This window comes from Calonectris borealis, chromosome 4, assembly GCF_964195595.1.
Source record: "Calonectris borealis chromosome 4, bCalBor7.hap1.2, whole genome shotgun sequence".
NCBI classification, from domain to species: domain Eukaryota; kingdom Metazoa; phylum Chordata; class Aves; order Procellariiformes; family Procellariidae; genus Calonectris; species Calonectris borealis.
Genome location: NC_134315.1, coordinates 78,224,487 through 78,251,230, shown reverse-complemented (window position 1 = coordinate 78,251,230; position 26,744 = coordinate 78,224,487). Strand labels below are relative to the sequence as shown.

Here is a 26,744-nt window from a genome sequence, read left to right as displayed (position 1 = left end):
AAAAATGCCTATAGCAAGAAGGGTAACAGATTTAAATCTGGTGATTTCATACATCTGGTTACGTCCGGAAACAAAATCTCCTTAGCTTGAAGAACTATATAAGCTGTGAACTGTACGTACTCCTTGATGCAGTGATAAAATCAGGCTACAGTTGCTTTTATATCCCCAGGAAGTACGAGAGTGGCTTAAAGGGAAATGTCAGTGCCCACTGAGATCGGAATCCAACTTGTTGGAACGGTCATTGGATAAAGCCAAAGGAGATAAGAAAAAGAAAAGGTGCTATGGAGAGCCCTCACCTGCTATATTGAATTTGGAGCTGGGGCTCACAGTCTCTCAGTTCCATCAGACAAGGCTAGAATTAATTCAGATTAATTGTGAGGCTTTGGTACACTGTAGAATGCATGTTTTATTCTGTCAAAATATGTATTGGAAGTGCCTGTAGCTAAAATAAAATACCAAGAACAGGTTTTGTTTTCCATATTCACCTTCAATAGTCTGCTTTAATCCACGGATTGTCTTACCTGACAGGCTTTTGCCATTCAGGAAGCTTCTCTGATGATCAAGAGAAGTGCCTGTGCAGGAGTGCATGTGTGCTTGGTCTGAGGCTGGTGGAACACTTGCAGGATTAGCTGAACTATCACACAGTGGAGGATATCTGTCTCTAACTGATGTAATAAACTAGTAAGCAAAGACATTTTTTGTCTTTAAAACTCCTTCACTGAGGGTTTTAAAGAAAGAGGGGTTGGCAAAAAGATTAAAATAACACATAGTCTACAGACTGATGTATTTCATTAGGGCAACACAAGAGATCACTTGACATTCTCAGGCCCTTACGGAGCAGCCAGACTCCTCTTTGCTCACACGTTTTTTATTTTGAAGTTCAAGGTATTTCTGGTTAGGGCACGGCTCTTGCATACGCGCACCCGTGCACACATGGCCCTGGGTGGATTACGTGAGGGGCTTAATTCTGACTGCCTGGATTTGCAGGCGACGTGTTGACAGGAAATTAGTTTGTACCAGGACGTGCCTTTTGAGGGCTATTTCCATGCAGTTGTGATGATGACATCAACGTGCGGAGGTCAGGTGGGGGGGGGGGGCAAAGACAGCCCCTTGGCTGGAAGTTGGTTTTGGCTGTGCCTCCGTGGGACTGGAGGGTTAATCATAATTTGTTTCTCTGGCTGCCGTTTGCGTCAAAAAGTCCGGGTAGCCTTAATGAACGTTGCCTGTGTTAATTTGAAACCCTTGCTGGGAAATCATGGGAAAATGGAAAAACGCATACTGGCGTGTCACCCTTCAGATTAACAGCTTCGCCAGCACTAGAGCTCTCGGAGCGCATCGTGCGGCTCCGATGCAGCTCCGAGCAGCTGGTAAAGAGATCTCTCGCTGTAAACCTGTGCCTGCCTGTGATTTTTTTATGGGGTACCCAGTCAAGCCAAAAGCTAATTTGCTGTAGACTCTGTGCTAAAAATGGTGCATCATATGACAGCTTAGTGAACTGTGTAAATAAAAGCCCTGAAATTGGAAATTCCTGGTGTCATAGGTCCCAGGCATCTCTTCATTTGATATGTTTTTACTATTGATAGTTTTTGTGTGCGTGGTTTTAAAATTTTTTTACTCTACTTTTAACAGATAACAATAAAGCCCCTAATAATGCACTGGTATCCCCCTTGATTGTTTGAGCAGTATTATGCCATCAGTGATTGCTTAGCTGCCATTTTCTGATTATGGCCTAATTGCATGAAAGTCTCTGCAATGTACATTTCCCCTGTAACAGCGGGGGTTTTCTTTAGAATAAACACTTCTTTAATTTTTTTTTTTTTTTCAGTCTGAAGCTTGTAAGAGAAATGTTTATATTGAGGAAAGATGTAATATCCGTTCTAGCCACCTCTCTTTAAAAACAAATTTCTTCTTTGTTTCTTTTTTTTTTTTTTAAAAAAAAAAAAGGTAGTTTAGCATGTCCCCCGAAGTCTTCTAGCTTCAGGTGATCTCACGTGATGTTAACATTTTGGTCCCAGTCTTACAATTATTTTTTTCCTTTGCTTAGCTTTTTCTTGTGTGCAGTCTGTTGGGTATAAAGTTGAGTAAATGTGAAACTTATGCAAGATGGGAGGCCTGAATCCCTACTGAGACAAGCTTATGTTACAAAGTTGATTTTAATTTCCTTTAAGCTGTGTCCTTCGAAAAGCATTTACTATCCTTGTCCAACACCTCAAGTGTTTTATCATGTTCAGCCCTCTACAAGTCAATGGGACTGTGACCCATGGGTATGTTAGAAATGCTCTAATATCACTTGGGAATTTCTAACGCGGCTGCAGCAAACCGAAAAGCTGACGACTAGCTAACCCAAGTCCCTTCTCTAATATTTCTTAGCAACCTAAATAGTCTGTTAGCCAACATTTATTATAGCTCTTTAAAGATGTTTTCCAGACTAGGTCTGATAAGTTAACTGTTTTGCACTGGAAGATTACAGAACCAGTTGTAGAATAGGAAAGTTAGAGAATTTATTTGGAGGAGATCTGTACAGCAGCCATGGAGTCATTACTGTTGCTTTGGCTCGGGGACATTTAGGAAGCATTATGGTTGCAGGCATGCTGGTGGTGGATGGCAGTGCTGCAGCAATATACGTGCGTAATAACTATGCAACTATATGTGTGTATTCGCTATCTGTTGGAAATAATTGGAGCGCTTATATTTTAAAATTTAGTATTTCTCTTTGGAAACTAGTGTTTGGCAGGATAATTGTACTGCGTTTGTGTGTGTAGGTGCCTGTATATCTGTATAAACATTTAAGAGTGCTTTTGGAAAAGGACTTCCAAAAAATTTCAGATTAAAAAATTACCTTAATCCTATTTGTGGTGACAGTAGAAAAATGTACGTTGCAGGAAGAAACCCGGTGTCATTTTAAGTATCGGGTTTCTTTTCTCTTCTTAGTATGAAGTTAGAGGGATCCAGAAGAATTGGAGAGATTGATTTTTTAAAATTGCATTGAAAAGGGCCTGTTTAAGGGTAGAGAAATGAAGCCCTCCCGTGTGCAGCAGAGGGGGGAATAGCCCTGGAAGAGCAGTCCCGTTGGTGAAGGAAGATGTAGGTGTGTGCGTGCCGTCCGCAAGGGAAGGTTGTGTCGAAAACAGCGAGGCTTTTGGCATGTGCCAAGAGCAGGGCTCCTGGTTTCTGCCCAAGAAGGATAAAACCCACGTTTTTGGTGCTATCTAGCAGTCCTCAGCCGCTTTCCCCAGCCTGCTTCAGTTTCCCTGCCCCTGCTCAGCAGAGGGAACTTTTGGGACGAGCCGCTGCCTGTGCTTGCCCTGGCTCCTCCTGTATTTATGTAGAGCTGGGTGCTACAAGGAACACACATATACATTGTTTGTGTAGTGTGTCTGCCACCATATGAGTGTATACAGTTATCTGTGTATGGTCCTAGTATCTCCTAGGTCTAGTATCCTTTCAAAAACAAAAAACTATATGGTGTGTGGTCACCTATTTTTTTTATAATGTTTCAGAAATAAAGCCTTTTTATGCAGAATTAGAAGGATTTTATAAAGAACACAACCGTTCATGAGATGTATTATTTATCACAACATATGCTTGGTCTCTTGATTTGGTTTATGCATGTCTTCCTTTTCTGCATTCTTTCTTATACGTGTGAATATATGCATACAGACATATATATGTATGTGCACACATATTTATGTGTCAAAGAATGGTCTAGGAAGAAGGTGGTACATCATTTGGTTATTCTTTTTAAAATATTAGAAGCTTTAATGAAAATAATGGAGTTCATTTCTATAATGCTTTTTGTTACATATAGTTAAGCAATTTGAGCAAACTTTCCATTTGCTTGGTTCAAGGTTACCAGAGTTAATTCCAAACTAAAAAAAAAAAGCCTAGAATAGTTTATGCCTTGTCTGTTTAGGTTTTTCACATATTGGTGATCTCAAAACTGGAGTTTTCCGTTTCTCAGTCTTGGGGTTTTTTTCCTGGTATCTGGAAAATCAGCTGAGTAAAGGACTGAAAATGCTATTATGAGGGAATTGGTCAACACTAGATTTATTCTCATTTGATGGGGAGAACATAAAAATGTAGAGCAAAATACATAACTAGCTAATTTTTTATACTGCATAGGGTGGTGTAAGCACTCACTTGGATGGTGCTAAAAATGAAAGTTTGTCTGACTAGTAAAGAAGCTGCATGAATTCAGTTATCTTAAAAATGTTTATTCCAGACATCCACATTGTGTTAAATTCTTTACAACCTACACAGCAGGGTAGTAAGTAAAAAAAACCTCAGTTCCTTTACTGAATACCAAGAAATCTTTTGAGGGACTAATTCTCCGATTTACTTATACTCACTTCATATGACTGATACTGTTTCAGGGATTGAAGGTGAAAATAAAAATCAGAAAGAATTAAGATAAAAAGATGGATCTCTGTAAATTGAAAAGAACACTATATCCTTTCTCCAATTTTCTGGGAAGGGAAAGCTAATGCTGTGACTTTTTTTTTTTTTTTTTAAAATCAGCTCTTCAGGTGCTGGAAATGTGGCAGACCGTGTCTTGGCTCAGTTGTTAACGGAAATGGATGGGATAGAACAGCTGAAGGACGTGACAATTTTGGCAGCTACAAACAGACCGGACATGATAGACAAGGTACGAATAGATGCACTGTTGTATATCCTGTTCTCTTAAGAAGACCAGATTTTGGTATAACTTCATTCTTTTACTCTCCAAACTGTTGTCTAATCAATTTAATGATTAAGAATAGAAGCTTGAAAATGAAGACAAGGCAAAGGAAAGGATTATGTCCCTCGCCCCTCCCCCCCCCCCCCCCCGAATTTTTAACAGAAACAAAATGTTTTGTGATAGCCTTAAGTATCTGTTTCCTAGAAGAAATTTTCCTTAAATCAAGCTCATTAAACTTGTGCAGCAACATTTCTGTCAAACTGCTTCTGTGGTTTTTGCTTCTGTTGTGTTTGTTTATGCAGGAGTTTGTTGGTTTCATTAGTTACTTCCTTTCAAAAGATTAAATATCTCCTCGGTGCCATTAGCCTGCTGCCAGCAATACAGTTTCCAACTGTAAACAGTGCAGTTTCTCCTTAGATCCTGCGGCAGCTCTGCTGGAGCGACAAGAACATTTCACGTTTGTAAAAATGGGAGGGTTGTAACATTTATTGCAGAAAACCTCCAAACACAAAACCAACCCAGCAGCCCTCTAGAAAATCCAATTTAAAACCGCCTACCACTGCTGTGTCTTCTCACAGCTAAGTGCAGTAGACGGACCAGTCTGAAGTGATTTCCTTTAAGATACGTTTTGTAGTGTTGGTAAGGTTCTTTATTCCACAACTTTTCACCTTCACAACATTCCTGAATTTGATGACAAGTTAGTGAAATTTATTTTTCCTGATCTTTTCTAGGGTTTCTTACAAGTTTCTTAAATCTTTTTAATGTTAACAAATTATCCTATTTTAAGCTGTTTCTGGAATAGCCTTTTGGTTTGTCTTGGAGCATTCAGGCATAAAATACATATGAAGCGCACACTTTTAAAGTAAGGTTCATAGACACATGAAGTCTTGAGAAAAAAAACCTTCTATTTTGGCTCCAGAACACAGCCTTTTCCCTTTTGAACTAAAGGAAGACACACAGCTGATGGTTTCCTGACAAAGGTTTACTTAGAGCTTGCTTACACACTATCTGTGTGCCTGCCATGGCAAAGTAGAGCTAGCAAAGAGTTTTCAGTAAAAGACGATAAAACTCATCAATGAAAAATATGCTTGTGCAAAATTGAAATTTTCAAGATTCCACTTTCGTCAAAATGATTTCAGTTTTCTTTGTGACTATTCTTTGGGGTCAGACCATGCTGAATTTGAAAAAATTCTGTTTGTTGATCAGAAGGGAAATTCCCTTCTGAGTCAGTTCAACATTGTACTGTGTTATCTTCATCACCACCTGGGAATTCAGTTCTCTGTCATTCTCCCTTTTGCTGGATTTCTCTTGGGCCCACAATGAATGCCGTTTTCTTATATTTCAGTTTTTATTTGAAATATTGGCATACTGGGACAGTATTTATTTGAAATACTGGCAATATTGGGACAGTACTACCATGTGTTAAGGGTGCCACCCTGCAATACCGAGAACTTCTAGATGGAACCTAATTTACTAGATGTATGCCAACTGCACCTATATCGCTGATGCAAATCCAGACCTCTTAGCCTGGGACTGAAAGTTTTCATTTTAATATGGTGGTTAAAAATTTGACATCGTTTGTGCATCTGAACTTTAGAGGGGGTGTGAACTTTTAAGAACTAACTGCACAGTTGTGTTTAGATGACAACGTATCTTATGTATTCTTTCCCCATGTAAAGCTGATAGTCTTGACTTTAAATGTAAAGACAAGGAAGAAGTTGCATGAGACAGTGCCCCCCACAGTAGCAAGCTGTGTGATTATAGGAATTTTATTAGCAAGAAACCATGAATGGATATTTTAGATTTTTATTTAAAACTCTTTTTACCAAGATATAATGGGGAAAAAAGAAATTCTGGAAACTTTGTAGAAAGCATTCACTTACAGAATAGCAGAGCAAAATTTCACCAATCTGGAGGAAGGGGAATTTTAAACTGTGATTTAAAGGGACTGGAGAATCACACTTGAGTTGGTATTTCTCACATCATGCTTCATCCAGACCAGACAGGCTATACCAAGCCACCATCTTCTCCTGGGTCTATGCAATATTTGCAGTGCACGAGTTGCGCTTTTTTTTTCCCCCCTGGAAGAAAGAAGACTGACACCAGAAAGCATTTGTATTGTGAACTTCACTTAATGGGAAATCTTTCAGTATGGGCTTTTAATTTACTTTGTCATAGGTGATCTCTTTGAAAAGGTAACATTTTGTTAATTTAATATTTTATATGGAAATATCAGTTCAGTTATGTGTTACAACAAATGTCTTGTTTTCATAGGTGTGTGATGACTATACAGTAATTTTTAATGCATGAACTTTACCCATGGTATAAAGGCACAAGGCAGTCTCTGTTCTCTACTTCCAGGGACTGGGAAGGTGTCTAGTCTACTTTTTGTGGCTATCTTTTAGCTTTTCAAACTAAGAAATGCTTGAGGAATGCACGCTTATAAGTTATATGCTTACAAAATTGGTAATAATCCATTCAGAATCTTCATTTATGTGGCTGCTTCTTAACTGACAAATATGTGATGATTAATCTTTTGTAATTTGAAAACAACACGTGGGAATATCAAATGCAAGGGTATTCCCCTGAGCCTAGTACAAACTTCATCATCCCTGCAAACACTACAGTATGTTGCTTTCGGGTGGTGAATAGATTTTGAGTCAGACTTTATAAAGTTGTGTTTAATGGTAAGCTTGTTTTGACTTGTTACAAATGTCTATTAATAAGGTAGTTTCTCTAAGGTGTCATGATTATATTGAAATATTATTCCAACCTTAAGTTGTGTCCCATGTTTGTAGCACTTAGCTATTTTGCATCCCATTCATGTGATGCTGGAAATACTTTGGGATAGTTTCTGTTTTTCATAAGAAAACAAAAACGGCATGTACTGTTTTCAGCCATGTAAGATACAGAAAGTGATTTCTCTTGGAAGGGAAATATTCTGGAACAAGATGTTCTGAACATTCTTTGAAAGCGATACAAAACCAAAACACACTGAGTCAGTAATAATAGTAAAATCTTCCCTTTTATTGTTCATTCTGTAAGTAGAATTGATGAACAATAATTGGAAAATTGCTTTTCGTTTTTGGTGATTTACCACTCAGGACTGATTTTTCATACCTAAAATATTTTGTAGTAACTTCACGGAGCCACTTACAATTCAAAGTTTGTCTGTATTTTCCCATGTATCAGTTGGCCTAACAAGAGAGATCACTCATCCCCACAAACCTCACATAAAATATTTTGAACACTGTGTATAATTTGCTTAGCTTGAAATTAAATGTTCTATTCAGACATATATGTGGACAAGTTTTCAGGTGTAGTCTGACAGATTTCCATGGAAGAAAACCTGGACCAACTCATCAGGATTTGTCCTTTTTTTTCTTTTTCAGTGCAACCTGTTTTCCTAGCCTTTTAGTACGGGGCTTATTTCTTGGGTGAGAAGGGTGAATTGCTATCGTTACCTGCCCATGCAGATATCTTTTCTTCCTCTTAAGCAGTGTTTCAATCTCCATTAGCAAGGGTACAGCAAAGGATGAGAGACTGTCAGATCTCCAGGGACCTTGATGAATGTTTTAGCACAGGAAGCAAGATGCATGTTGCTGCGGCATCAGATAGTTTTACCTCCTGCTGGGTCAAATTTGAATGTCAAACACATTAGCTGTGATGTAAAACACGAGGCTCGCTGAGTGAAGTGATGGCCTGTGGTATAGGATGACATCCTGGTGCTCCTGACAGCTTCACTTCTCCTTATCATGGAGTGCAGAAAAGATGTATCCTCAAATATGCTATTTGCATAAGAATGACAGGATGTGATAGGACAAATGAAGATTAATGAGATGCTGTGCTGTCAACGTTGCCCATTGTCTCTAGATTGATGATGGTCTGGATTTTGTCCGTGTTCATGGGCTTCAGTGTACTTTAAACCAGAAACTATCCTGGTACGTTGAATACTGAAGAGCTGAATCTTTATGAATGCTTTGTTAGTGCAGGAGGGCTTGGCTCCCCATTTTGAAGCATCTTGCATGTTGGTGTAAGAACATGTGTTCTGCGTATTGTGCCAGAGTGCAAAGGATTTTTGCTGCCTCCTTTTGCGTATTTATTTTGCTTTTTAAAAACTTCCTGTTCCCTAGCCTTCCTCCTCACTTTTTTACTCTTCCACCTTCTCTTCCTTCACCTGCAAGTTTTGCTGTTCCTTATCTAAGCTCTGTTAGCTTTAGTGTATTAATCACTGGGTTTGAATTCAGCTTATTTAGTTTAAGAACCACATGGATACTACTGAGTTGTCTGTTCTGCTTACGTGAACAAAATACAACGAAACTGCAGCCTATATTCTTCCTAGCAACTGCCAAGCATGAGGAAAGGGAATAAAACTCCCTTCCCCATGGTTCATTTGGATTTGGAGGAGTCTTTTGGGTAGAGAAGTCAAACAGAGGTTCATAAAGTTGATCTGACCCTTAAAATGTTGATTACTGTGTAGTTATGGGACAACCTTAATTTAAAGTGGCTTGTTTTGATGGAAACAAAAAATGCATGATAAAGCCATTTGGCAGAATAAGTAAAGAAATTATAATTTCTTGCCTGCAGCAAAAGTAAATAATCTTTCCTCTTTAAAAACATCAAAGTTCTGTCTTTCTGAAGGCTTATGGAAGAAATTCAAATATTTAAGTTTGCAGTTGTACAAGTTAAAAGGAATAGGAAAGAATCTTGCATATTTATTCATTATTGTCTGGAAATGTATATGTGCTGTTATAAAGCAGGTGATGCTACAAGCATATTTAGCAGTCAGATACAGTGGCATAAACTTAACTCACTACTACGTAATATATTTTACTATTTACATATTTGCCTATTTGTGATTTCCATTTTGGTCAGATATATCTTACTAAAGGTTCTTCCTATGTTACAGCTTTGACTTGGTAGGATTTCAGTTTCCCCAAATACAGTGTAGGACTGTAGAGTTACAAGCCACATAATCCATCAGGCATGTGCTATGTTTCCCTCTGTGACACCCCTCCAACCCCCCCGTTTGAACAAAGATCATAAAATACTCTAGGTTGGAAGGGTCCCCTGGGGGTCTTCTGGTCCAGCCTCCTGCTTGAGCAGGGCCAACTTCAGGGTAGGTGAGGTTGCTCAAGGCTGGTCCAGGAGAGTTTTGAGTTTCTCCAGGGATGGAGATTTCACAGCCTCTGGGCACCTGCTGTGCTGTTTGACCACCTTCACCGGGAAGATTTTTTTCCTTGTATCTAACAGTCTAGCTTGCTGTAACTTGCACCTGCTATGTAGTTCTGAGAAGTGCCTGGCTCTGTCTTCTCAACAAACCATCCCACCACTCCCTGCCGCTTTAGGTATGCGAACACAGAGTTGTGAAGGAGAACTTTGATTTTTTTTTTTTTTCCTTCCCCCCTCCCCTTTTTCCTGTCCCTCATACTCAGGTGGGAAATCCCCTAATCAAGCTGTGACTGAAAGAAGGCCCTACCTATGCTAAACTGCTTTAGGACTCTGGAGGAGGAAATGTAAATATCTCGCTTTTCATTCTGCTCTGCGTTGGATTTGGCTCAAGGATGAGCAGTCAAGTGTCCCTTAGCCTTGCAGTGATATAATATGAGCAGAATCCCAGCCAGGGAAGGGGGGGTATGTCTCCGGCTGTCATTTCTTAGCATTGCTTCTGTGTAGATTTCATGCAGATTTGGAAGACAGGGGGCACAAGACTGGTTGCTTTTTAGAAGGAGATGGTACTGGTACACTTGGCAAAGTATTTTATGACAGTTGAATAAATTAGTACTAAGTAAACACTACTTAGAGTGAAATCTTTTTACATACTTAATTTGGCACTGCTAGGTTACTGGAGATGAAGTCCAGCCTCGCGACTGGTAGAGATAACTAACAAGTAAGCTGCTAAACTGCTTTCCATGCCTGATATCATATTAGTGAAATGGGTCTTCATTTGTAGATGGGCTTTGTAGGCATCACGAGAATAGAACAGGTGGGAAAGTATTTCAGAGTAGGAATCAAAGTACGTAAATGCAATCACCATGTCTCTCCACACTGCTGAACCATTAATTATGATTTTTTTTTTTTTTTTTTTACTTTTAATGCTGAAATGCCTCTCTGCTTGTCAAAGGGCACTCCTCATATTCTTGTAAAGCCCTAGGATTAAAAATAGAGAGCGAGATTTTGTGGGTCTCCTTTTCAGTCAGCCAGCACCTAGAGTACTTACATCATTTTGCCCAGGTGCAAGTATGGTTCTTTGAAATAACAGAAGATGTGGGATTTCTTTTGAAGACAAGATTGTTCTGGAGCATATAATAAATTTTCAGAAAATGCAGCTTTAGGGAAAAATGATATCAAACTACATGCCATTGAAAAGAGGATCTGATATTCTGAAATAGTTTCACAATCTTGGCACTGTCACATTTTCCATCAATTGGTTTTCTCTGGTATGTGTTTGGGTTTTTACCCTTAATCTTGTTAAACTTGCAAGTCCGACTAGGGTGAAGAGGTGCTCTGGAAAGTAGCTGTTTCTCAAAGGTCTAATTTCACCTTTATTAATATCAGATGCTTACACTTTAGGGTGATTAAGAGCTTACTAAGTTTATTTTAAAAAAGAAGAGTGAAAGAGTGAATGAAGTGATTTAAAAGTTGTCACACATTCTTTTCACCTGCCAAACTGAAATGACTAAATAGACACAGTTGATGAGCACTGCTGTTTATGAGCCAGGACTTCCAAGTTGATGATTTGAGGCCGGATTGCATAGGGGACCCATAGTCCCTAAAGAGCCTGACCACTCTGTATAAATGCAGAGGTAGTTTCTGTGTTCACGTACATATGTATGAAGTTTCTCTTTAAGTCAAGAACTAGGTTTTAAGATTCACCTGAATCTCTCTCCCTTCCCCCGCCTCCTTCCTCACTGATGAAAACTTTGTTTTCTCATGAGTAGAGCAAATAAAATATTTCCAGGTGTGCAAAAGTGATTTTTGTTTCCAACTATTCGATTGTCAGAGTGTGGAGGGCTGAGTAGTAAATCAGCCTTAAGGCTGCTACGGTTTTAAAAAACAAAATCTTAGTGGTGACAGCTGAAGAGCACAGTGACTTTTTCACTCAAGATTTATTACTTGCCTGAAAAGAAGGGTTGGAGGGAAAACTTGCTGGGCTGCATATTTTCTCCTTTAACAGATATACTATAGGGCCAGGATAAGTTGGCTGTATTTTGTCTGTGAAAACATACATCCAAACAATGTATGTAAAAATACAATAGTTTTACTTGAACTAGAACAGAAAAATAAATATGCCTGCTCTTATTCTTTATAACGGAAAGCATTCCTGACATCGACTCAGTCATGTATTTTAGCATCACTAATACTTTCATAAACTTCTCTGCAACACATGCCAGAAAACTTACTTGAAGGTATCAAAGCGTATTTGTTTCATTTGGAAAAGTACAAAGATGGGAAAGTAAAGGCCAAGGGCCAAAGTTTGTTGTTATTCATACCTCCTAGACTCACGAAGTCCAGATGAGGAACGTGGCGTGTTAGAAAGCCTCCAGGTTATCAACGAAGTGGGAAGTTCGAAAGGCTGTCAGATTCATGTTTGTTGTGGAAATACCATCCCTCAGTTCAATGAGTCTGTAACTGTGATACCAGGTGGGGTTTTTTGTTTTGTTTTGTTTTTAACATTAACATGGAAATGACACTGTATTTGTAAGATAACATGGGAACATATGGGGTTAAAATGAATCATGCCTCTAAAAATGAGGTGCATTTGAGCAGTACCTGTAGACTGGGTATGCATTCCTAAGTGTTGGGTTAGGTCAATTCTATTCTTCATGCGGGTTTAGTGACAAAGCAAGAAACTTTATCTAGAGAAGTAACACTAATTTTATGACTAAGTTTCATGTACCTGTACAGCAAGCTTCAACTGCTAAAACTTGTGTGTGTGCGCTTATAAAGGTGCGGGTTTTCACTTCCTGCTTGAATTACTTGAGAACAGTCTACGTGATGATAACCTCCTCCTTCTAAGTCCTTTCAATTCACTCTTCCCACTTTGTGTCAGTGTTTGGGTCGTGCACGGGAGGGGTAGAGCTGAGTAGCTCTCCAGAGACGTGTGGCTTGGCTTGGTTCCCGTGGGAGCATCCTCAGGAGCTGTCAGGGCCTTGGTAGCTTGTAATTAGGGATACTGGGCTTTACGGCAGATAAGCAAAGTGCAGCGAGGCATATTTCACAGTCAGTGTGTGTTGGATGGTATGAGTCTTACTATATTTAATAAGCTTCATTAGGGTAGTGATAACAGTTAAGGAAGAGACATTCCAAAAAGTCTTGGTTTTAAATATTTATGGGAGTGACGCTGAAAAGGATGTTCATGTAGTACTGTGAGCTACAGAAGCTAGAGGAACAGCCGCGATTATGGTACTTGGGCTGTAGCCACGGACACTTTTAGGGCTTGCTTTGTAGTTGGTCTTCTGCCCAGCTTTCCTCTTTGTGGATGCAAAATGCACAGTATGTATGTAGTTTTTGTGTATACTACATTAAAATAGCATGCTAGAGAATGTTGTGTTTGTCAAGCACCCATGAGTTAAGAACTGCCACAGGTAAGATTGTGTGTACAATTTTAATTCATTCTTCTTTGTGCATGTGCATCATAACGCAATCTTTATTTACATTAATTAAAGTGGTATTCATTGTGCATGATTAATTAAATTGCATTAATTTAGAAAATTATTTTTACAAGTCATTATGATCGCCTCTACTTTAATTACCTTAATACTCGCATTTCCTTACTTTTGAGGTCTTGGATTTACACTGTTTAAAATCAGATGAACAAGTACTAGTTTCTGGGGGGAGTATTCAGATTCCTTCATGTGGCGTCATGTTGAGATCTTTGTGGTTATCAGCAGTACAGGACCCTCTAGATCTGCCGTAGAAAACTTGTTTGCTTGAAATAGGTGGTAAATCGACAACAACATTCAACTCCTTTGCTGTTCTTTGTGGGGTCTACTATGCAAGAATGGGACTTTTACCTGTTATCCAGGATATTTTCTGACAACATAAGAATGGGTAGATAAATTACTTTTTCAGTGGTAACGTTTCTTCCAACTTTCCATAAACATAACTCCTTCTTTCCTTGGTGTTTCTCCCTATTCAATTTGCCTGCTCTCCATGCAGTATCCTCTTGGTCTGTACTTCCTATGTTTACTGATATCATGATCTTCAGCAAACTATTCATCTAATCTCAGTATGATTCTTGCTTCTAGTCTTTTTGCTTAATTGATGTCAATTTTTTTCCCCTGTGCTTGCGCTTCTCATCGGATGCATTTCTGCCCAGGATTCCCCAATCCTCTTTTTCCTCCCAAGCTTCCACATCTAGAGTCCTTTCTTAATGAGTATCAGTTTCGCCCCACTGTCCAGACTCCTGGTTTTCAATGTGTTCACTCCTCATATCAGGCTTTTCTTTCTTGTGGAGTCAGTTCTGGTGTCCTCTTTCTCCTCCTCCTGCTTGACTAGATTCAAGTGATTCCAATAGGAGGAGAGGTCATTTTCCTGCTGTCTTTTTGGGAGCCTGGATCCAGCATGGCCTGCAGACTCCTTGAGCCTTGGTAGGATCAGTCTTTGAGTGGTCAAAACTTGGAAAATGTATCTGCAAAATGTCAAGAAACCTCACAAAGCTTTTTCAAATTGAGATGTTTCAAGTCCTTCTAATGTGGTCAGGTCTCAAGACCTCCCTCCACAGGTTAGGATGAAATAATTTTATTTTTATTAATTTTAAAAAATTGTAAATAAAGTGACATTTTTTGCTGGTCTCCTTCTCATGCAACAGCTGAAATGTTTTGACTGGAACGTTACAAAACAAATCAGTTGAAGGCAGCCAGCCAGCTCAGAAAGGACAAGAAGGACAAAGCTCAGAATAGCATAAGCTACCAAATGCATGATCTTATAATGTAAAATGTTGAGTGACTTCTATGTTAAGTGTTGATACTTATCTCTCCCTTAATAGGGTGGAAGCTGTTTCAGTAAAAATGGAAGTCATGATGAAATAGAAAGCCCAGCATTGTACATGTCACTGGTTTAGTATCAATCATAACGGAGTGCAGGGTGGGAGGATGAGGTGGCCGGTGTACAGTTTCATTGTTCAATTGTACACTTTAAGGTGGTGACCTTTTCAGTTTTAGTTTTATATTTAGAAAACCTCTGAACTGCAGGGCTTTATAGTGAGCAAGTTGGAATGTGATCAAGCTCTCTACATTAATAAAGGACTCTAAAGTGTTGTTGAATTTAGGGATTAACTGATATGCACTTGTTTCTCAGTAAGGATATTAGTAATCTTTTGCTTAAGGTTCTTTATGGATATTAGATGCTATCATTAGTCTATTCAGTTGATTAGGACCATTTTTTGTTTGTGAAATCTCTGTGGGGAGAAGGAAAAATAGGACATCATAGGCAGAATTTCCACTAGTTGGTGTTCGGTTGGGGTTTTTTTTGTGTTGAAGGGGAGCCAGCTTTGCATTTTATTTGCTCCATCGGTGATGAAAGCTGGATGTCTCGCCCATGTGACGTATGTACTGCTTAGGGATAAGTAGAAATACCATTCATGTGCAGTACATACAACAATGAAAGATAATAGGTTTGTTCAGGAAAAACAGGTTCTCTCTATAAGATCTTAGTTACTAAAAAAAATAATTCTTAACATCAAGCTAAATGAAGGCAGTACTATAATAAAGTAGCATAAGAGAAAAGGGAACAGTCTGGGGTCATTGATTCATAATATATCATTTTCATAAGGTATGTGGAAGGATTGTTATGCATACGTGCAGGCGTGCAAAATTAGGGCTCTATTCATGTCCAAATGAGATATTAACATCTCTTATGAACAGTGGAAACTTGGTAGATGACTATTTAGGTCACTGGAGTTCCTCAGGGTTGCATATGCCAATGTAATTTAATAACAAAAGCTTGTTTGAAGCTCTGTATGATTTGATGTATATACAACTGTAAGAGTTGGCTCAGAATCACGACAGTTTGCTAGATTTTTGGGATAACCTAGAAAAACGTGTAGGCTACAAGGTATTTGAAGCTGATTGAGAGAGAAGGGTCTGAAAGTCAAATGAGTATTTTGACTGAGTGGTGCCAGGCAATGGCTGGTAGGACTCAGCAGTTCTTCTGGAAATCTGAAGTTACTGCTCCGTTTGGGGGTTATGTTCTTACTTAGTTGAGGAATTTAATTAAACAGGGTGTAGTTACTTCTTCCTTTGTTTTAAATGTAAGTGTATTCCCTCCATGGCAAATTAAGCTTTGTGCTACAGAGAAGCATATACTAGATGTACAGAAAAGATTTTGAAAAAGCCCTCTCTTAATTGTGTTTTGTACACACTTTATAATAATATTCTGATTGCTGCCTACATCATCTTCTTGAGTTACTGTTCCCTGTCAGGTGCTGAAAAAGGTGATTTTGGGAACTGTCCTTTTGTTTTGGTGACCGCATGATACCGACAATTCTTGCTTTGTCTTACTCTTCTCTTTTAAACCTAAAAATGAGCTTCTTCAGTTTTACTAGCCACTACTTCAGATAGGATGTGTGTTCCATTTTCCCATTAATAGCCTCACTTAAAGTTATAATTCCAACAAAAAAACCTGTTATGAAAATAGATTTTAAAAAATAGAAAAATCTGTTACGAAATTAATTATATACATTCAAGTTATGCTGCTACTGCTGTTACCTTTTCCCTGTAACCTCACATCAATAGCTGTAACTCTCTATAACAAATTGTTTTCATCCCTATCCCCCTATGTTTCTTTTTTCCCCCCACATCCGCTTTGTTATTTCCTGTACAGGGAGTTTTGCTTTGGAAACTGTGTTTGGGAACCGGGTTGGCAGGATGATAGAAAAGGATGTCAGAACTTGTATTAATGCCACTAGACTTTTTCTCAGGTGAAGACACAGAGACAGAGAACTAACGGAGTATGAAGGTAAATAAACAGAGGTAAATAAACCTGTTGAAACACTGGACTATTTACTCAGAGGGCTGCAGCCATTACTGGCTTATGCATTATGGCCTGTGTATGAATACACTTCTGTGTCACCTGCAGTAGTATCTTCTAAAACACTGCTAAGAGAAAGGAAGGCAGATTAAGTATCCATCACTTCACAGATGGAAGAGGATGAAGTGAAACGTCACGGTGGCTTTCTCATTTGTATTTCATGGACAAGTCAAAAAACAAAACAACTTTGTGGGCATTTTAGAACCTGTTTCTGAACAGAGCCGATGGTTGTTTTTCACATTCTTTCAGGAAATAAACAAGAATAATGCTTTTCATGCCAAATCACACCTTTATGCCCCCATTCCATATGTCTCTGTGCTCTGTTTCTGACAAAAGCAGCTGGCTCTCAAAACAACTGATGTGCAAACCTGAAACTCTACCTTTCCCTGGTGTACACCCTTCTACCTTGCTATGAAGATATGTAATCTTTTCTTTAAAAAAAAAATCAACTTCTGAATAACTGGAGTAGGTGAACAAGGTGGTCCTATGCAGAATGAAAGGAGAGCCAGCTGTTGCTTAAACAGAAACTGGTTTATGCCTTTGATCATCCTTGCTGCCCTTCTCTGAACCTTTTCCAGATCTATTATATCCTTTCTGAGAGAAAGGGGCCAGGACTGCATACAGTATTCAAGGTGCGGATGCAACGTGGATTTGCGTAGGTGCCACATGGATTTGTGTGGGTGTGTAATGATGCTTTCTGTTTTGGTCTTTACTCTTTTATTAGCAGTTCTGAATTTTTAGCACTTGATTTGCTTTTTTGACTGCTGCCAAGAACTGAGCTGAAGTTTTCATCACTGTCTATTAAAACTAGAAGTGGTAATGATTCATCTCAGAGCCCATCCGTTTATATATGAAGGAAAGATTGAATTTCCCATGTTCATTGCTTTGCATTTACTTACATTGAATATTATCCAGTTGCTAAGTCTCCTGAGAGTCTTGGACAGTTCTTTACCCTCAGTCTTCATCCTTGTTGCTTTGAATAACTATATCATCAGAAATTATGGCTCCTGTATTACATCATTTCCTTGGTATTAGACCTCATAAAGGAGATGCAAATTTTATACAGGAAAAATAGATGAGATTAAGGGGTCTGTATTGTGTCGCAATAGAGAGGTAACACAGGAAAGGCCTATACCCTGCCAGTACATGCTGTTATCTATAGACAGATCCTGACAAGCACAGTTGGACTCTTATTGAAAACGGAGGAATGAGAGATAAAGCATCATACAATATAATGAGCTTAAGAGAATTTGAATTCTTTTGCACTGTTGTACATTGGTTCTGAAAAGGAAAGGGAGAAGAACAATAAGCATGGCACTGTTTTTGCTATGTCTTGTCAGAAATGACCATGATAGGTGAGCTGCAGACCCTGGTGTTGATATCTCTGTGGAATTAAATCCTGTGACTGAAAAAAAAAAAAATAATCACAGGTTGGCTTCCAGCAGGCTGAGAAATGTATTGCTTTGTACAAAGCATGCCTTTCTGCTAGAGCTATTATACACTAGTCAGCATTTATTCAAAATAAACAAGTAGAAACAAAACAAAATTAAAAAAAAAATTTTTTTAAGGAGAAAAATCATTCTAAAATCATGTACCTTGTCATTGTGTGGAGAGCATGAGCGTGCCCATCTTTATATAAAGAGGAAGACAGCGAAAAAGGCAATCATGGAGAGTTACTAGCTGGTATGGAAAAAGCAATCTGTAAGGAGGACCGTGTCTTTGCAGTAGGCAGCAATGCACGCAGAAAAATGCTGAATGCCAATCCAGTCTGGGAGAAAACATATGCCTGACAGTGATACAGAAAATGGAGGTTATCACAGAGTTGGGTCTTGCAGACACAGAGTGTACTTAAGATTGCAAATAGCTTAACTCTGTTTCAGAAGTTGTTTTTCTTAGCAGTGAATATTTTCTGCAGAAGTCACCGAGCGAGAAGAGGCAGCATTAGCCAGTTTGCAAGGCAAGTCTTATTCCATTACTTAACAGGGAGGCACGTGAGATATGTAAGCAAGAACACACGCCAGGGTGTGTGTGTTCATCAGTCAACGTATGAGGTGTGTGTAATTGGCAAACACACACCTTGGAACATGTTACTGCACTTATAAAATGGCCATTTATTTTAGTTTTATTAAGTAATGTAAGTACTCTGTGCTAGCTTACGAAATTATGTTGTTTTTTTTTTAAATAAAATTGGAACACCAGTCTTTCATGCATTTAATACTGAAGTGTGTTAAAGTCTTTAAATACCTGTTTTAGTGCTTAAGTACCATTTTGATCTGATATCTGAGCTTCTCTGTTGTCTTAATGCACTAATGATGCCATCTGAGTGGGTGTGAGGAAATGTAACTCGCTTCATCCTAGATTTCCCCATTAATTCCTATTCCTTGTGCTGCTCTGAGCTTCCCTGCCTGTACGTAGAAACAATGCAATTTCCAGGGGAGCTAGAGTGCAAACATTATTCTTCACCCAGAAACATTGGCTACAGAGGATATCACTCTTAAATAATGGTTTGGTTCTGTGCAACAGAAATCGAGATAAACCGTTCATTTCTTAAATGAAAGGTATGTCTTAGCTAGATTCAGCAGTACTGGCGTGTGCTAAATAATGCACTTTTGTTGTTTGGAAAATAACTAGTGGCTTTTTTTGTCTTGCTCATGTGTGCATTTTGCTATCAGAATGTAGACTTGCCACACCAATAGGGAGGTATTTTATGATACTGCTTTAACTGTCTGCCTGCTCTCTAGAAAAAGTGTTGTCAAGGGATGGAAGAGTGCAAAGAATCAGTGTGAAGTGGATATAGGTTATGCTCCTCACTGCAGTTATGGCTAGTGTAGTGCCTATAGAAGAATGACACTTTCTTATTGAAGACCTGTATATCCTTGTGCATCCTGAACAAGAGTGCTTGTAACAGTGATGGAAACAAAGTAAAATAGCTGTAACTGCTGTAGGCACTGTAATTGAGGCATTAGGTGCTGTTCCGTCACTGCTTCTCGAGAAAATTGCTGATAACATTCACAGAGGACAAAATTCTTCCCTCTTCTATGTCTGTGCAACCCCACTGCATCTGAAGAGGTTTCAGAATTATGACTGAAGGGGAAGTCTTGTGTTTTACTTTTATTTTTGGGTTACTTTTATTTCTAGCGGACAGAGCAGGAAAAGGAAAGAAGCCACCACTGAAGGTCCTAGGCCATTTGTAGGATTTGTACAAGATCATTTACAGGTTTTGTAGGGAATAGGAATCTGTTCTGTCTTTGTTTTGCATGTGAAAATAGAGTATGTTTCACAGAAAATGCCACATCACAAATAAAGAAGCTGTTTAAGCAGACACATTTCCACAACAAAGGCATATTTTGACGTGATTTGCCAGCAATGCTGCGACAGAACACAAATAATGTAAGTTCTTGGAAAAGGGAGAATATGAATTGGAACCATTAACCTTCTGAGACATTGAATATATTTTAAAATAAATGATTTTAATTAGTACTGTTCTAAGAGAATAAAAGTTGTGGTTTGATTCAGAATCGCCAGAATTTGTGTACCTGGCGTGCCACCTGAAGTTCTGGGCTCGCAGAAGAATCCAAACTCATTATTCAAATGGCAGCCTGTTTGGGTTTTTTTGTGGTGAGATTTTCATGGGTTTACTTTTTATTCATGTGGATCTTATTCTCATAAAAATACTGATAAAAAAGATCCTAACCTGGAACTTGAGTAGGTTTGCTGGAACTCCTTCAGTCCACACTCAAGCCTTTATAACTGTTTTCTTTTCCCATAAACCAAAGATTGCATTTGTTTCCAACACTGGAATCATTTATGCATAAGCTTTACTTTAAAGCTAAGCATGTACTTGAATGTTTGCAGAATTGGTATTTTAGGAACTAAAAAAAGGTAGCTAAAGTTAGTATCTGATTAGGCAGAAATACACCGTGGATACAAACTGGGCTGAAAGAGTCATTGCTTTGGCAATGGGGTTAAACCCTTTGGGTTTTAACATTGTCTGTTTGGATAAATATAATCAGTTGAATTTGCTACTTTTCTCATATAATAAAGGAATGGAAGAACTATAGCTTTGCTGAAGGAAGAATTTGAGAAGAAGGAAAGTGGGATATAAGAGCTCTCCCGCCTCATCAAAGATGAGGGAGAGAGTGAAAAATAAACCGGGTATTTTCTCAGCAAGAAGGTCCTGGTGCCCTGAGATGGTAACTTTCTGCACGCGCACAGGCTACTCAGTCACCTATTGTAGACACTTATACAAGCTAAAGCTGGTTTTACCAGCACAGCTATTCCGATATGGAACAGGAGAATAAATCACTTAAAGTCCTGTCTTCATCCACCGTATGGTCACTTCCAAAGAGGCTGGTAGGTTTGATTGTATTCACGTCTTGATTCCATCATTTCAGCACCAGCAACCCATTCAGCCCTTCACAAAGTATATGTTATCTTGAAGGAAAGAAAACAGCAAAATGTGAGGGTTCTGAAAGTGAATTTGGTTTCTTTTGTGTGTGTGTGGGGGGGGGTGTGTGGAGTGTTCATTGGGATACAATGAAACAAAGAGTTTACATAATATCAAATATTTTTGTGGTAAAATGGATTGTTGTGATGTTCTCCCTTGCAGAGGAGTATAAAGGTAGTCTATTTCATATTTTCCTTGGTTTTTTCATAGTTGCTTCAGCTATGTTTCCCTTTTATTTAAGGAGTAGCTGTTGTACCTGGTTCTCTGTTTCTTACTATCACAATGGCCCTGTGTGTTACATGCTTTTGTATCAAACGTCATCTTGTTCATGCACACAGAATTACTACATTTGCTGTGTTTGATTATCTGAAAATTAGCTAAAGGATGCTAAATACCAAGACATTTGGTCTAATTTGATTTCTTTAAACATAAATACCTGTTATCCCTAATTCTCTAATTTGTTTGTTACCAAGAACTGGAAGAAAAAACACTGAACATTTTGAAAGCCTTGTGCACATGTTTTTAAATGAGTCTTCAGGTTCTCGGAACATGGGATCAGCAGATGGCAGTCAAACCAAAGTTCAATCTGTTAGCTTGCATGAAGATTTCAAAATACAGTGCCTGTAGGAGAAAGTGGAGAGAGGGACTGTGTGAGTGAGTTGTGTCAGGAGAGATGTTCTTACACATTTGAAATAGATACAGGTTTGTCAGACCTTAGAAAAGAGAAGCTTTGATTTCTGCCCATCTGGGATTTGCATGTGTTTTTTGTTTCAGGTCTTTGTACTTGAATTTTTTTGACTGCAGCTGTGGATGTTTTGAAAAGAGCAAACTGGTGATTGGGTTGTCTCACTTGTATTCTAGAAATCTGTCTATTTAAAAATATTTCCTTGTTCAACATGCGTGAGGAAAGAGCTTTGCTTTTATGCCTGGAGTGTCTGTCTCACTATGGGGTACTGTGTTTTTTATTAATCAGTTTATTTTTTTTATAAAAAACCCATATGTTTCTCTAATTTCACGGTGGTTAATGCTTATAAAAAAGATTTTTTTGTTAATTTTTAACTTTAATCATGCTGTTTTGTAGAATACCAGCTAAGTGGCTGAAAAATATTCAGTATTATATGGTATTTTTATTTACATTCTGTTCTGACACTTGTACACCAATACAGATGTATTTGAATAGTTGATGGAGTAGTTTCCTTCTGTATGGCATAGTTGTTACAAGGCTTAGTTAGTGAAACCATGAGAATGGAAAGGAGTGGCAGAGTGCAAAGTATCATTAAGCGTTTATTGTACTGTTTTTTTATTCTATTTTCATGTTTTTCTTTTTTTCACTTTACAACACGTCATCAACTTGACCTCTTGCTTTTTCTCTTTTTTTTTTTTCCTTATTTTCTCATTTGTATTGCAAATTCTGTCCTCTGTTGTGTTCTGCCTGCTATTAGGAGGGGAGGGGAAAAAAAAACAAAACCAAAACAAGCCAACGAAACAAAAAACCTTGTGGGAAAAATACTCAAAGGTTTTATCATGAGTCAGTATTTTCAGTTCACACTTCACATCTCCCTTTCCCCTAAAGGGGTTAACACTGCTTATTAATTGAAGAGCACAGTTTATACTAAGCATTATTTAACATATACTGGTGGTATTACTGTACTTCCTGTTTTGTATTCACAATAATAGGTTTCTGAAGAGTTGCCTTTGTATAAATACCTCACTGACATTTTAGGCAAGTATATTCATGTCTTGGAGTAAGCACGAAAGAGTAATGTGTTGGAACACTGCTAAAGAAGGAAATCTCTTTGTGTTTCATAAATGATACCCCTAAAGCCTTTTAAGAATATATGTTTTTAAATGACAGCTGCGCATTTGTTTTGTTTCTTTACTTTTTGTTATTCTGGCTTGAATTGGCTCTAATAAGCCATAAAGGGAAAATTGTAGTTTCAGCAAGGAATCTTGTCTGCGACTGTAGTGCTTTGCTGGTAAGCCTGAAATACTGTCATACGGAAAAGCAAATCTGCAGAATGTATTTGTGTTAAAAGGAAGTGAAAGCTTCAGAATAAACTTGAGCTATTAATGCAAGTGATAATTTCCTTGTATATCTATTAGTTCAATTTAAAGTCACTTGCAAAAAATAAGGGGGCTGGGGGGAACCCAGGGAGTAAGGGTTTTCACCAGACTTTATGTCCCATTTTGTCTGTAGTGGTTGAGGAACTGCAAAGTTCTTATGATGGCCAAAGCTGATAATACACAATGGAGATCAGGTCAGAATTAATTAGGTTTTATTATCAAAAGCTATTTTCTAATGCTTACTGACCATCTGGTTATTTCTGAAATTTATTTTGAGTCTCTAGAGAAGGAGAAAAAGATTAGAGATAACGGTAATAAGAACTTTTTTTACATTAACATTGAAATGAATAGAAAATATTTAGCCTCTGTTAAGGGGTTGAAAGTCCTCTGATAATGTTTACATTTATTATTTATTGGTTTAGAATGCACAAATTTACATCTTTGCTGAAGTCTCTAAAACGATGATTTTGCAAATGACCCTTTCCAAGTCTTATCTGCCCCCTAGGTATTATTTACACGTACCGTTTGCACCATCTGAACTTATATGGGCATTAGTGGTGTACAGCTGCTGTATGGAGGAAAATGCAGTGAGGGAGCCTCCTCTCCTTCAGAACAGCTCAGGGGATCAAAGCCAGACTACACGCCTGCTGGTGAATTTGGGCCATGCTTGCAATCTGCTTTGCACCTTGCCCAAACTGAAGGCGCAGGGGTGTAAACTATGTCCGACGTAACATGGTGGCATTTAACGTTTCCTGTGCAAGGGGACTCTTGGTCTGGGACTGCGACGTGCCTGGCAATAGCAAACTGGGTCTCTGGAGCAGAGATAAGGCTCTAGTGCTGTCAGCTGCTGTGGTCCCTCCAGCCCCTCCTGTTTTGTGCCATGCTCTCTCCTTCTCCAACCCTTTGAGCTGTAACAGTGTGCTGGGAACAGGTGAAAAATACCCACTTCTTCGACTTGAAAGAGCCTGCTAAAGGGCCTCATTTTCTCTGATCCTCTGAATGTTCTAAATCTCTTCAGCAAAAATATATGATGATCTGGTAAGTCTGTCTTCTGCAATGGTAGATAAAGGATGTTTTGCCTCTTCCAGGATGGCCCATTCTATGTAAATGGTAAAGACTGAAAGATATTTTTTGCTCAGGAAAACGTGTTTTGGTTGAATTCTGCCACCCTGGATTGCCAGAGGAATGCAGCGCAACTTTTGTGTCATGAATGACGAGGAAGATAAAGTTCTTACGGATCTTTATGGGCCTGTTCTGGTTTTTGAAAGTAAGACTCAAGAGTGTGGGTGCTCTGGGCGTGATCTCTGCAATCTTTCATCCTTGAAGAAAAGCAAAATACATGCTGGAAAACCATGCTCATAATGGCCACTTGCACTAGGCTTGGAAAGGACTTGTGTCCGTCTCTTTCTAGCACTAACTTCTGACCAATACTTGTGTAACATGGAAAGGTTACACCCTATCTCCTTTTAAATTGCCCGCAGTTATTGCAAATGCTGCTTGCCCTGATAGCAAGTGATACCTCCATACCCTTCCCTTCCTACTCTCCTTCAGCTTCTTGCTGAGGCAGCATGGGTAGGGTTTTTGCCAGCATGCAGTGGCTGCCTGGTATTCTCCATGCAATCATGCAGCAGCAGTGAGAATCCTATCTAAACAGATATCCCATCTAAACAGATGCTCTAAAAGTAAGTCCCTGTCATGTGGCAATGGGAAAAGATACAAGGAACTGAGAAGGCAAGTCAAGGGGAAAGAGCAATTGGAAGAAAATAGAAACTGTTTTCTTTTCTTTCAGTGGGAAGGTGGTGTTGCCTTTATGGCTGTGTTTTGAAGGACTGCACTTACATCTATGGAAACGTTGCATTATGCAGAAGAGGCAGTTAGACAGCAGGGTGTATCCAAATGTGGGGCAGGAGAAAGCAAAGAAAGAGAAATATGGGATATAAAAGACAGAAAATAAGTTGTGTAAGGGTTACTAGAAGAATATTGCTGTCATCTGACATGACACTGTTTAGACGGGGCTGCATCACTGGTTCTGTTTTCTTTACCTTTTAGTTAGTTTTTACCATGTGATGTAGGCACACAGCTGCTCTTCAGGACATGTGAAGTGGTTTCTTGTGTTCCAAAATGCATAGAAAAAGTAAACGAATAGCCAGGAAGATAGTTTTTTCTCCTTCAAATTTAAGCTGCTAGCTGTAGCTTTACACATTTGCCAGTTAAAACCTCTAACGAAAATACTGTGAAAAACAGTCTCCTGTCTTTGTGCTCTCAGTTTCACTTCAGTTTTCATCTGGTCTGTAAATGACACCCCAAAGATATGGTGTGTTTAATCCTGAAATCATCTTCGTCCTGTTTTATGGTCTGAGAGGAAAAAAAATGTGGGGAATTTCCTCTTAAGATACCCTTGTTTCCTGCTTTCTCTTTAATCTCCATACACGATATGCTTCCTAGAGAAATGTCAGCTGGCAAAAGACTAGCAGTAGCAATGTTGTATGTGCAGGCCCTGAACTGAAAAGAAATTCAATCATTGCACTTTTGTGCAAGGTAACGCAAATTACACACAAACTTGAATTAACAAAAATTTAAGTAACTTGTCACTAAATCTCCCCTGTGCACTAATTTTGCTTTGCCTGTCTGAAATCCTGCTCGTGTCAGGTCTGCTCACAAGGTTTGTACAATTGTGACTGTGCTGGTATAGCTGAATGTCCCCAAGAGCTGTGTTTCTCTAGCTAAGCTGGCAGAAGGCTCTGGTGTAGCGGCAACATACTCTGAAGGAGGAGATTTTCTGCTGATGTAGGCTGTACCTTTTCCCTGAATGACATGAGCCAAGCAAAAAAAAGAAAAAAAAAAAGCACTTACGTTTAAGTAAAACAGGTAAAAAACCCCAAAGCCTCAATTCTTTCTCATTTCTTTGACTACTGTGGTATCAAAACCTATAGGTACGACTAAGGAAATAATGTCTGACATTAACCACTCTCACTAAAATATTCTGGGCTTGCTCTTTGTTTTGGACTGACCTGTTTCTTTAAGTTTTCATGACAATGTTGTAGCTGATTCTGAGAATTTAAAAAAAAAAACAACCTAAAGGGAATAATTCGTCAAGATTAAATCAGGTCTCTGAAAAACTCCAGGCTCTTCATCTTTGGAGCGTTGGTGATGATCCAAACAGGAGAATTGCTTTCCCTGGGAGGATTCACCTAGATTTGGCCATGGAAAATATATTTGCTCAGCAAATTTAATCAGCTTATCGCAAAATTCTGCAAACATCTTCTCTGTGTTTTGGGTAGTCTGGACAACATACTGCTTTCTGTGTGTTAACTGCAGTCTCATCTTCCATGATGTCTTTTGTTTGCGAGGCACAAAGCTAGACTTTGGGTTTGGGGAGAGGGAAGAGGTGACAATTCAGAAGCTCCCCCACTGTCCTTTGTGGCAAAGAAAAGGGCAAAAGTATCCAAAAAAAGCACATGTATTAGTCTCTTGAGTGAATGTTAATTCTCTGCATTTTATGGTCATTGTGGCACGGTATTG

The 26,744-nt window shown here is 38.8% G+C and overlaps 1 protein-coding gene across 2 annotated transcripts in view; it reads left to right on the top strand.

Annotated features, from left to right (window-relative positions):
- Positions 1 to 26,744, top strand: part of AFG2A (AAA ATPase AFG2A) — a 226,313-nt gene that overhangs the window by 57,820 nt on the left and 141,749 nt on the right. For both annotated transcript variants that reach the window (XM_075150207.1, XM_075150208.1), the window contains exon 14: positions 4,519 to 4,645. In XM_075150207.1, the coding sequence (XP_075006308.1) occupies positions 4,519 to 4,645 (127 nt within the window). The remainder of the gene's footprint in view (positions 1 to 4,518; positions 4,646 to 26,744) is intronic.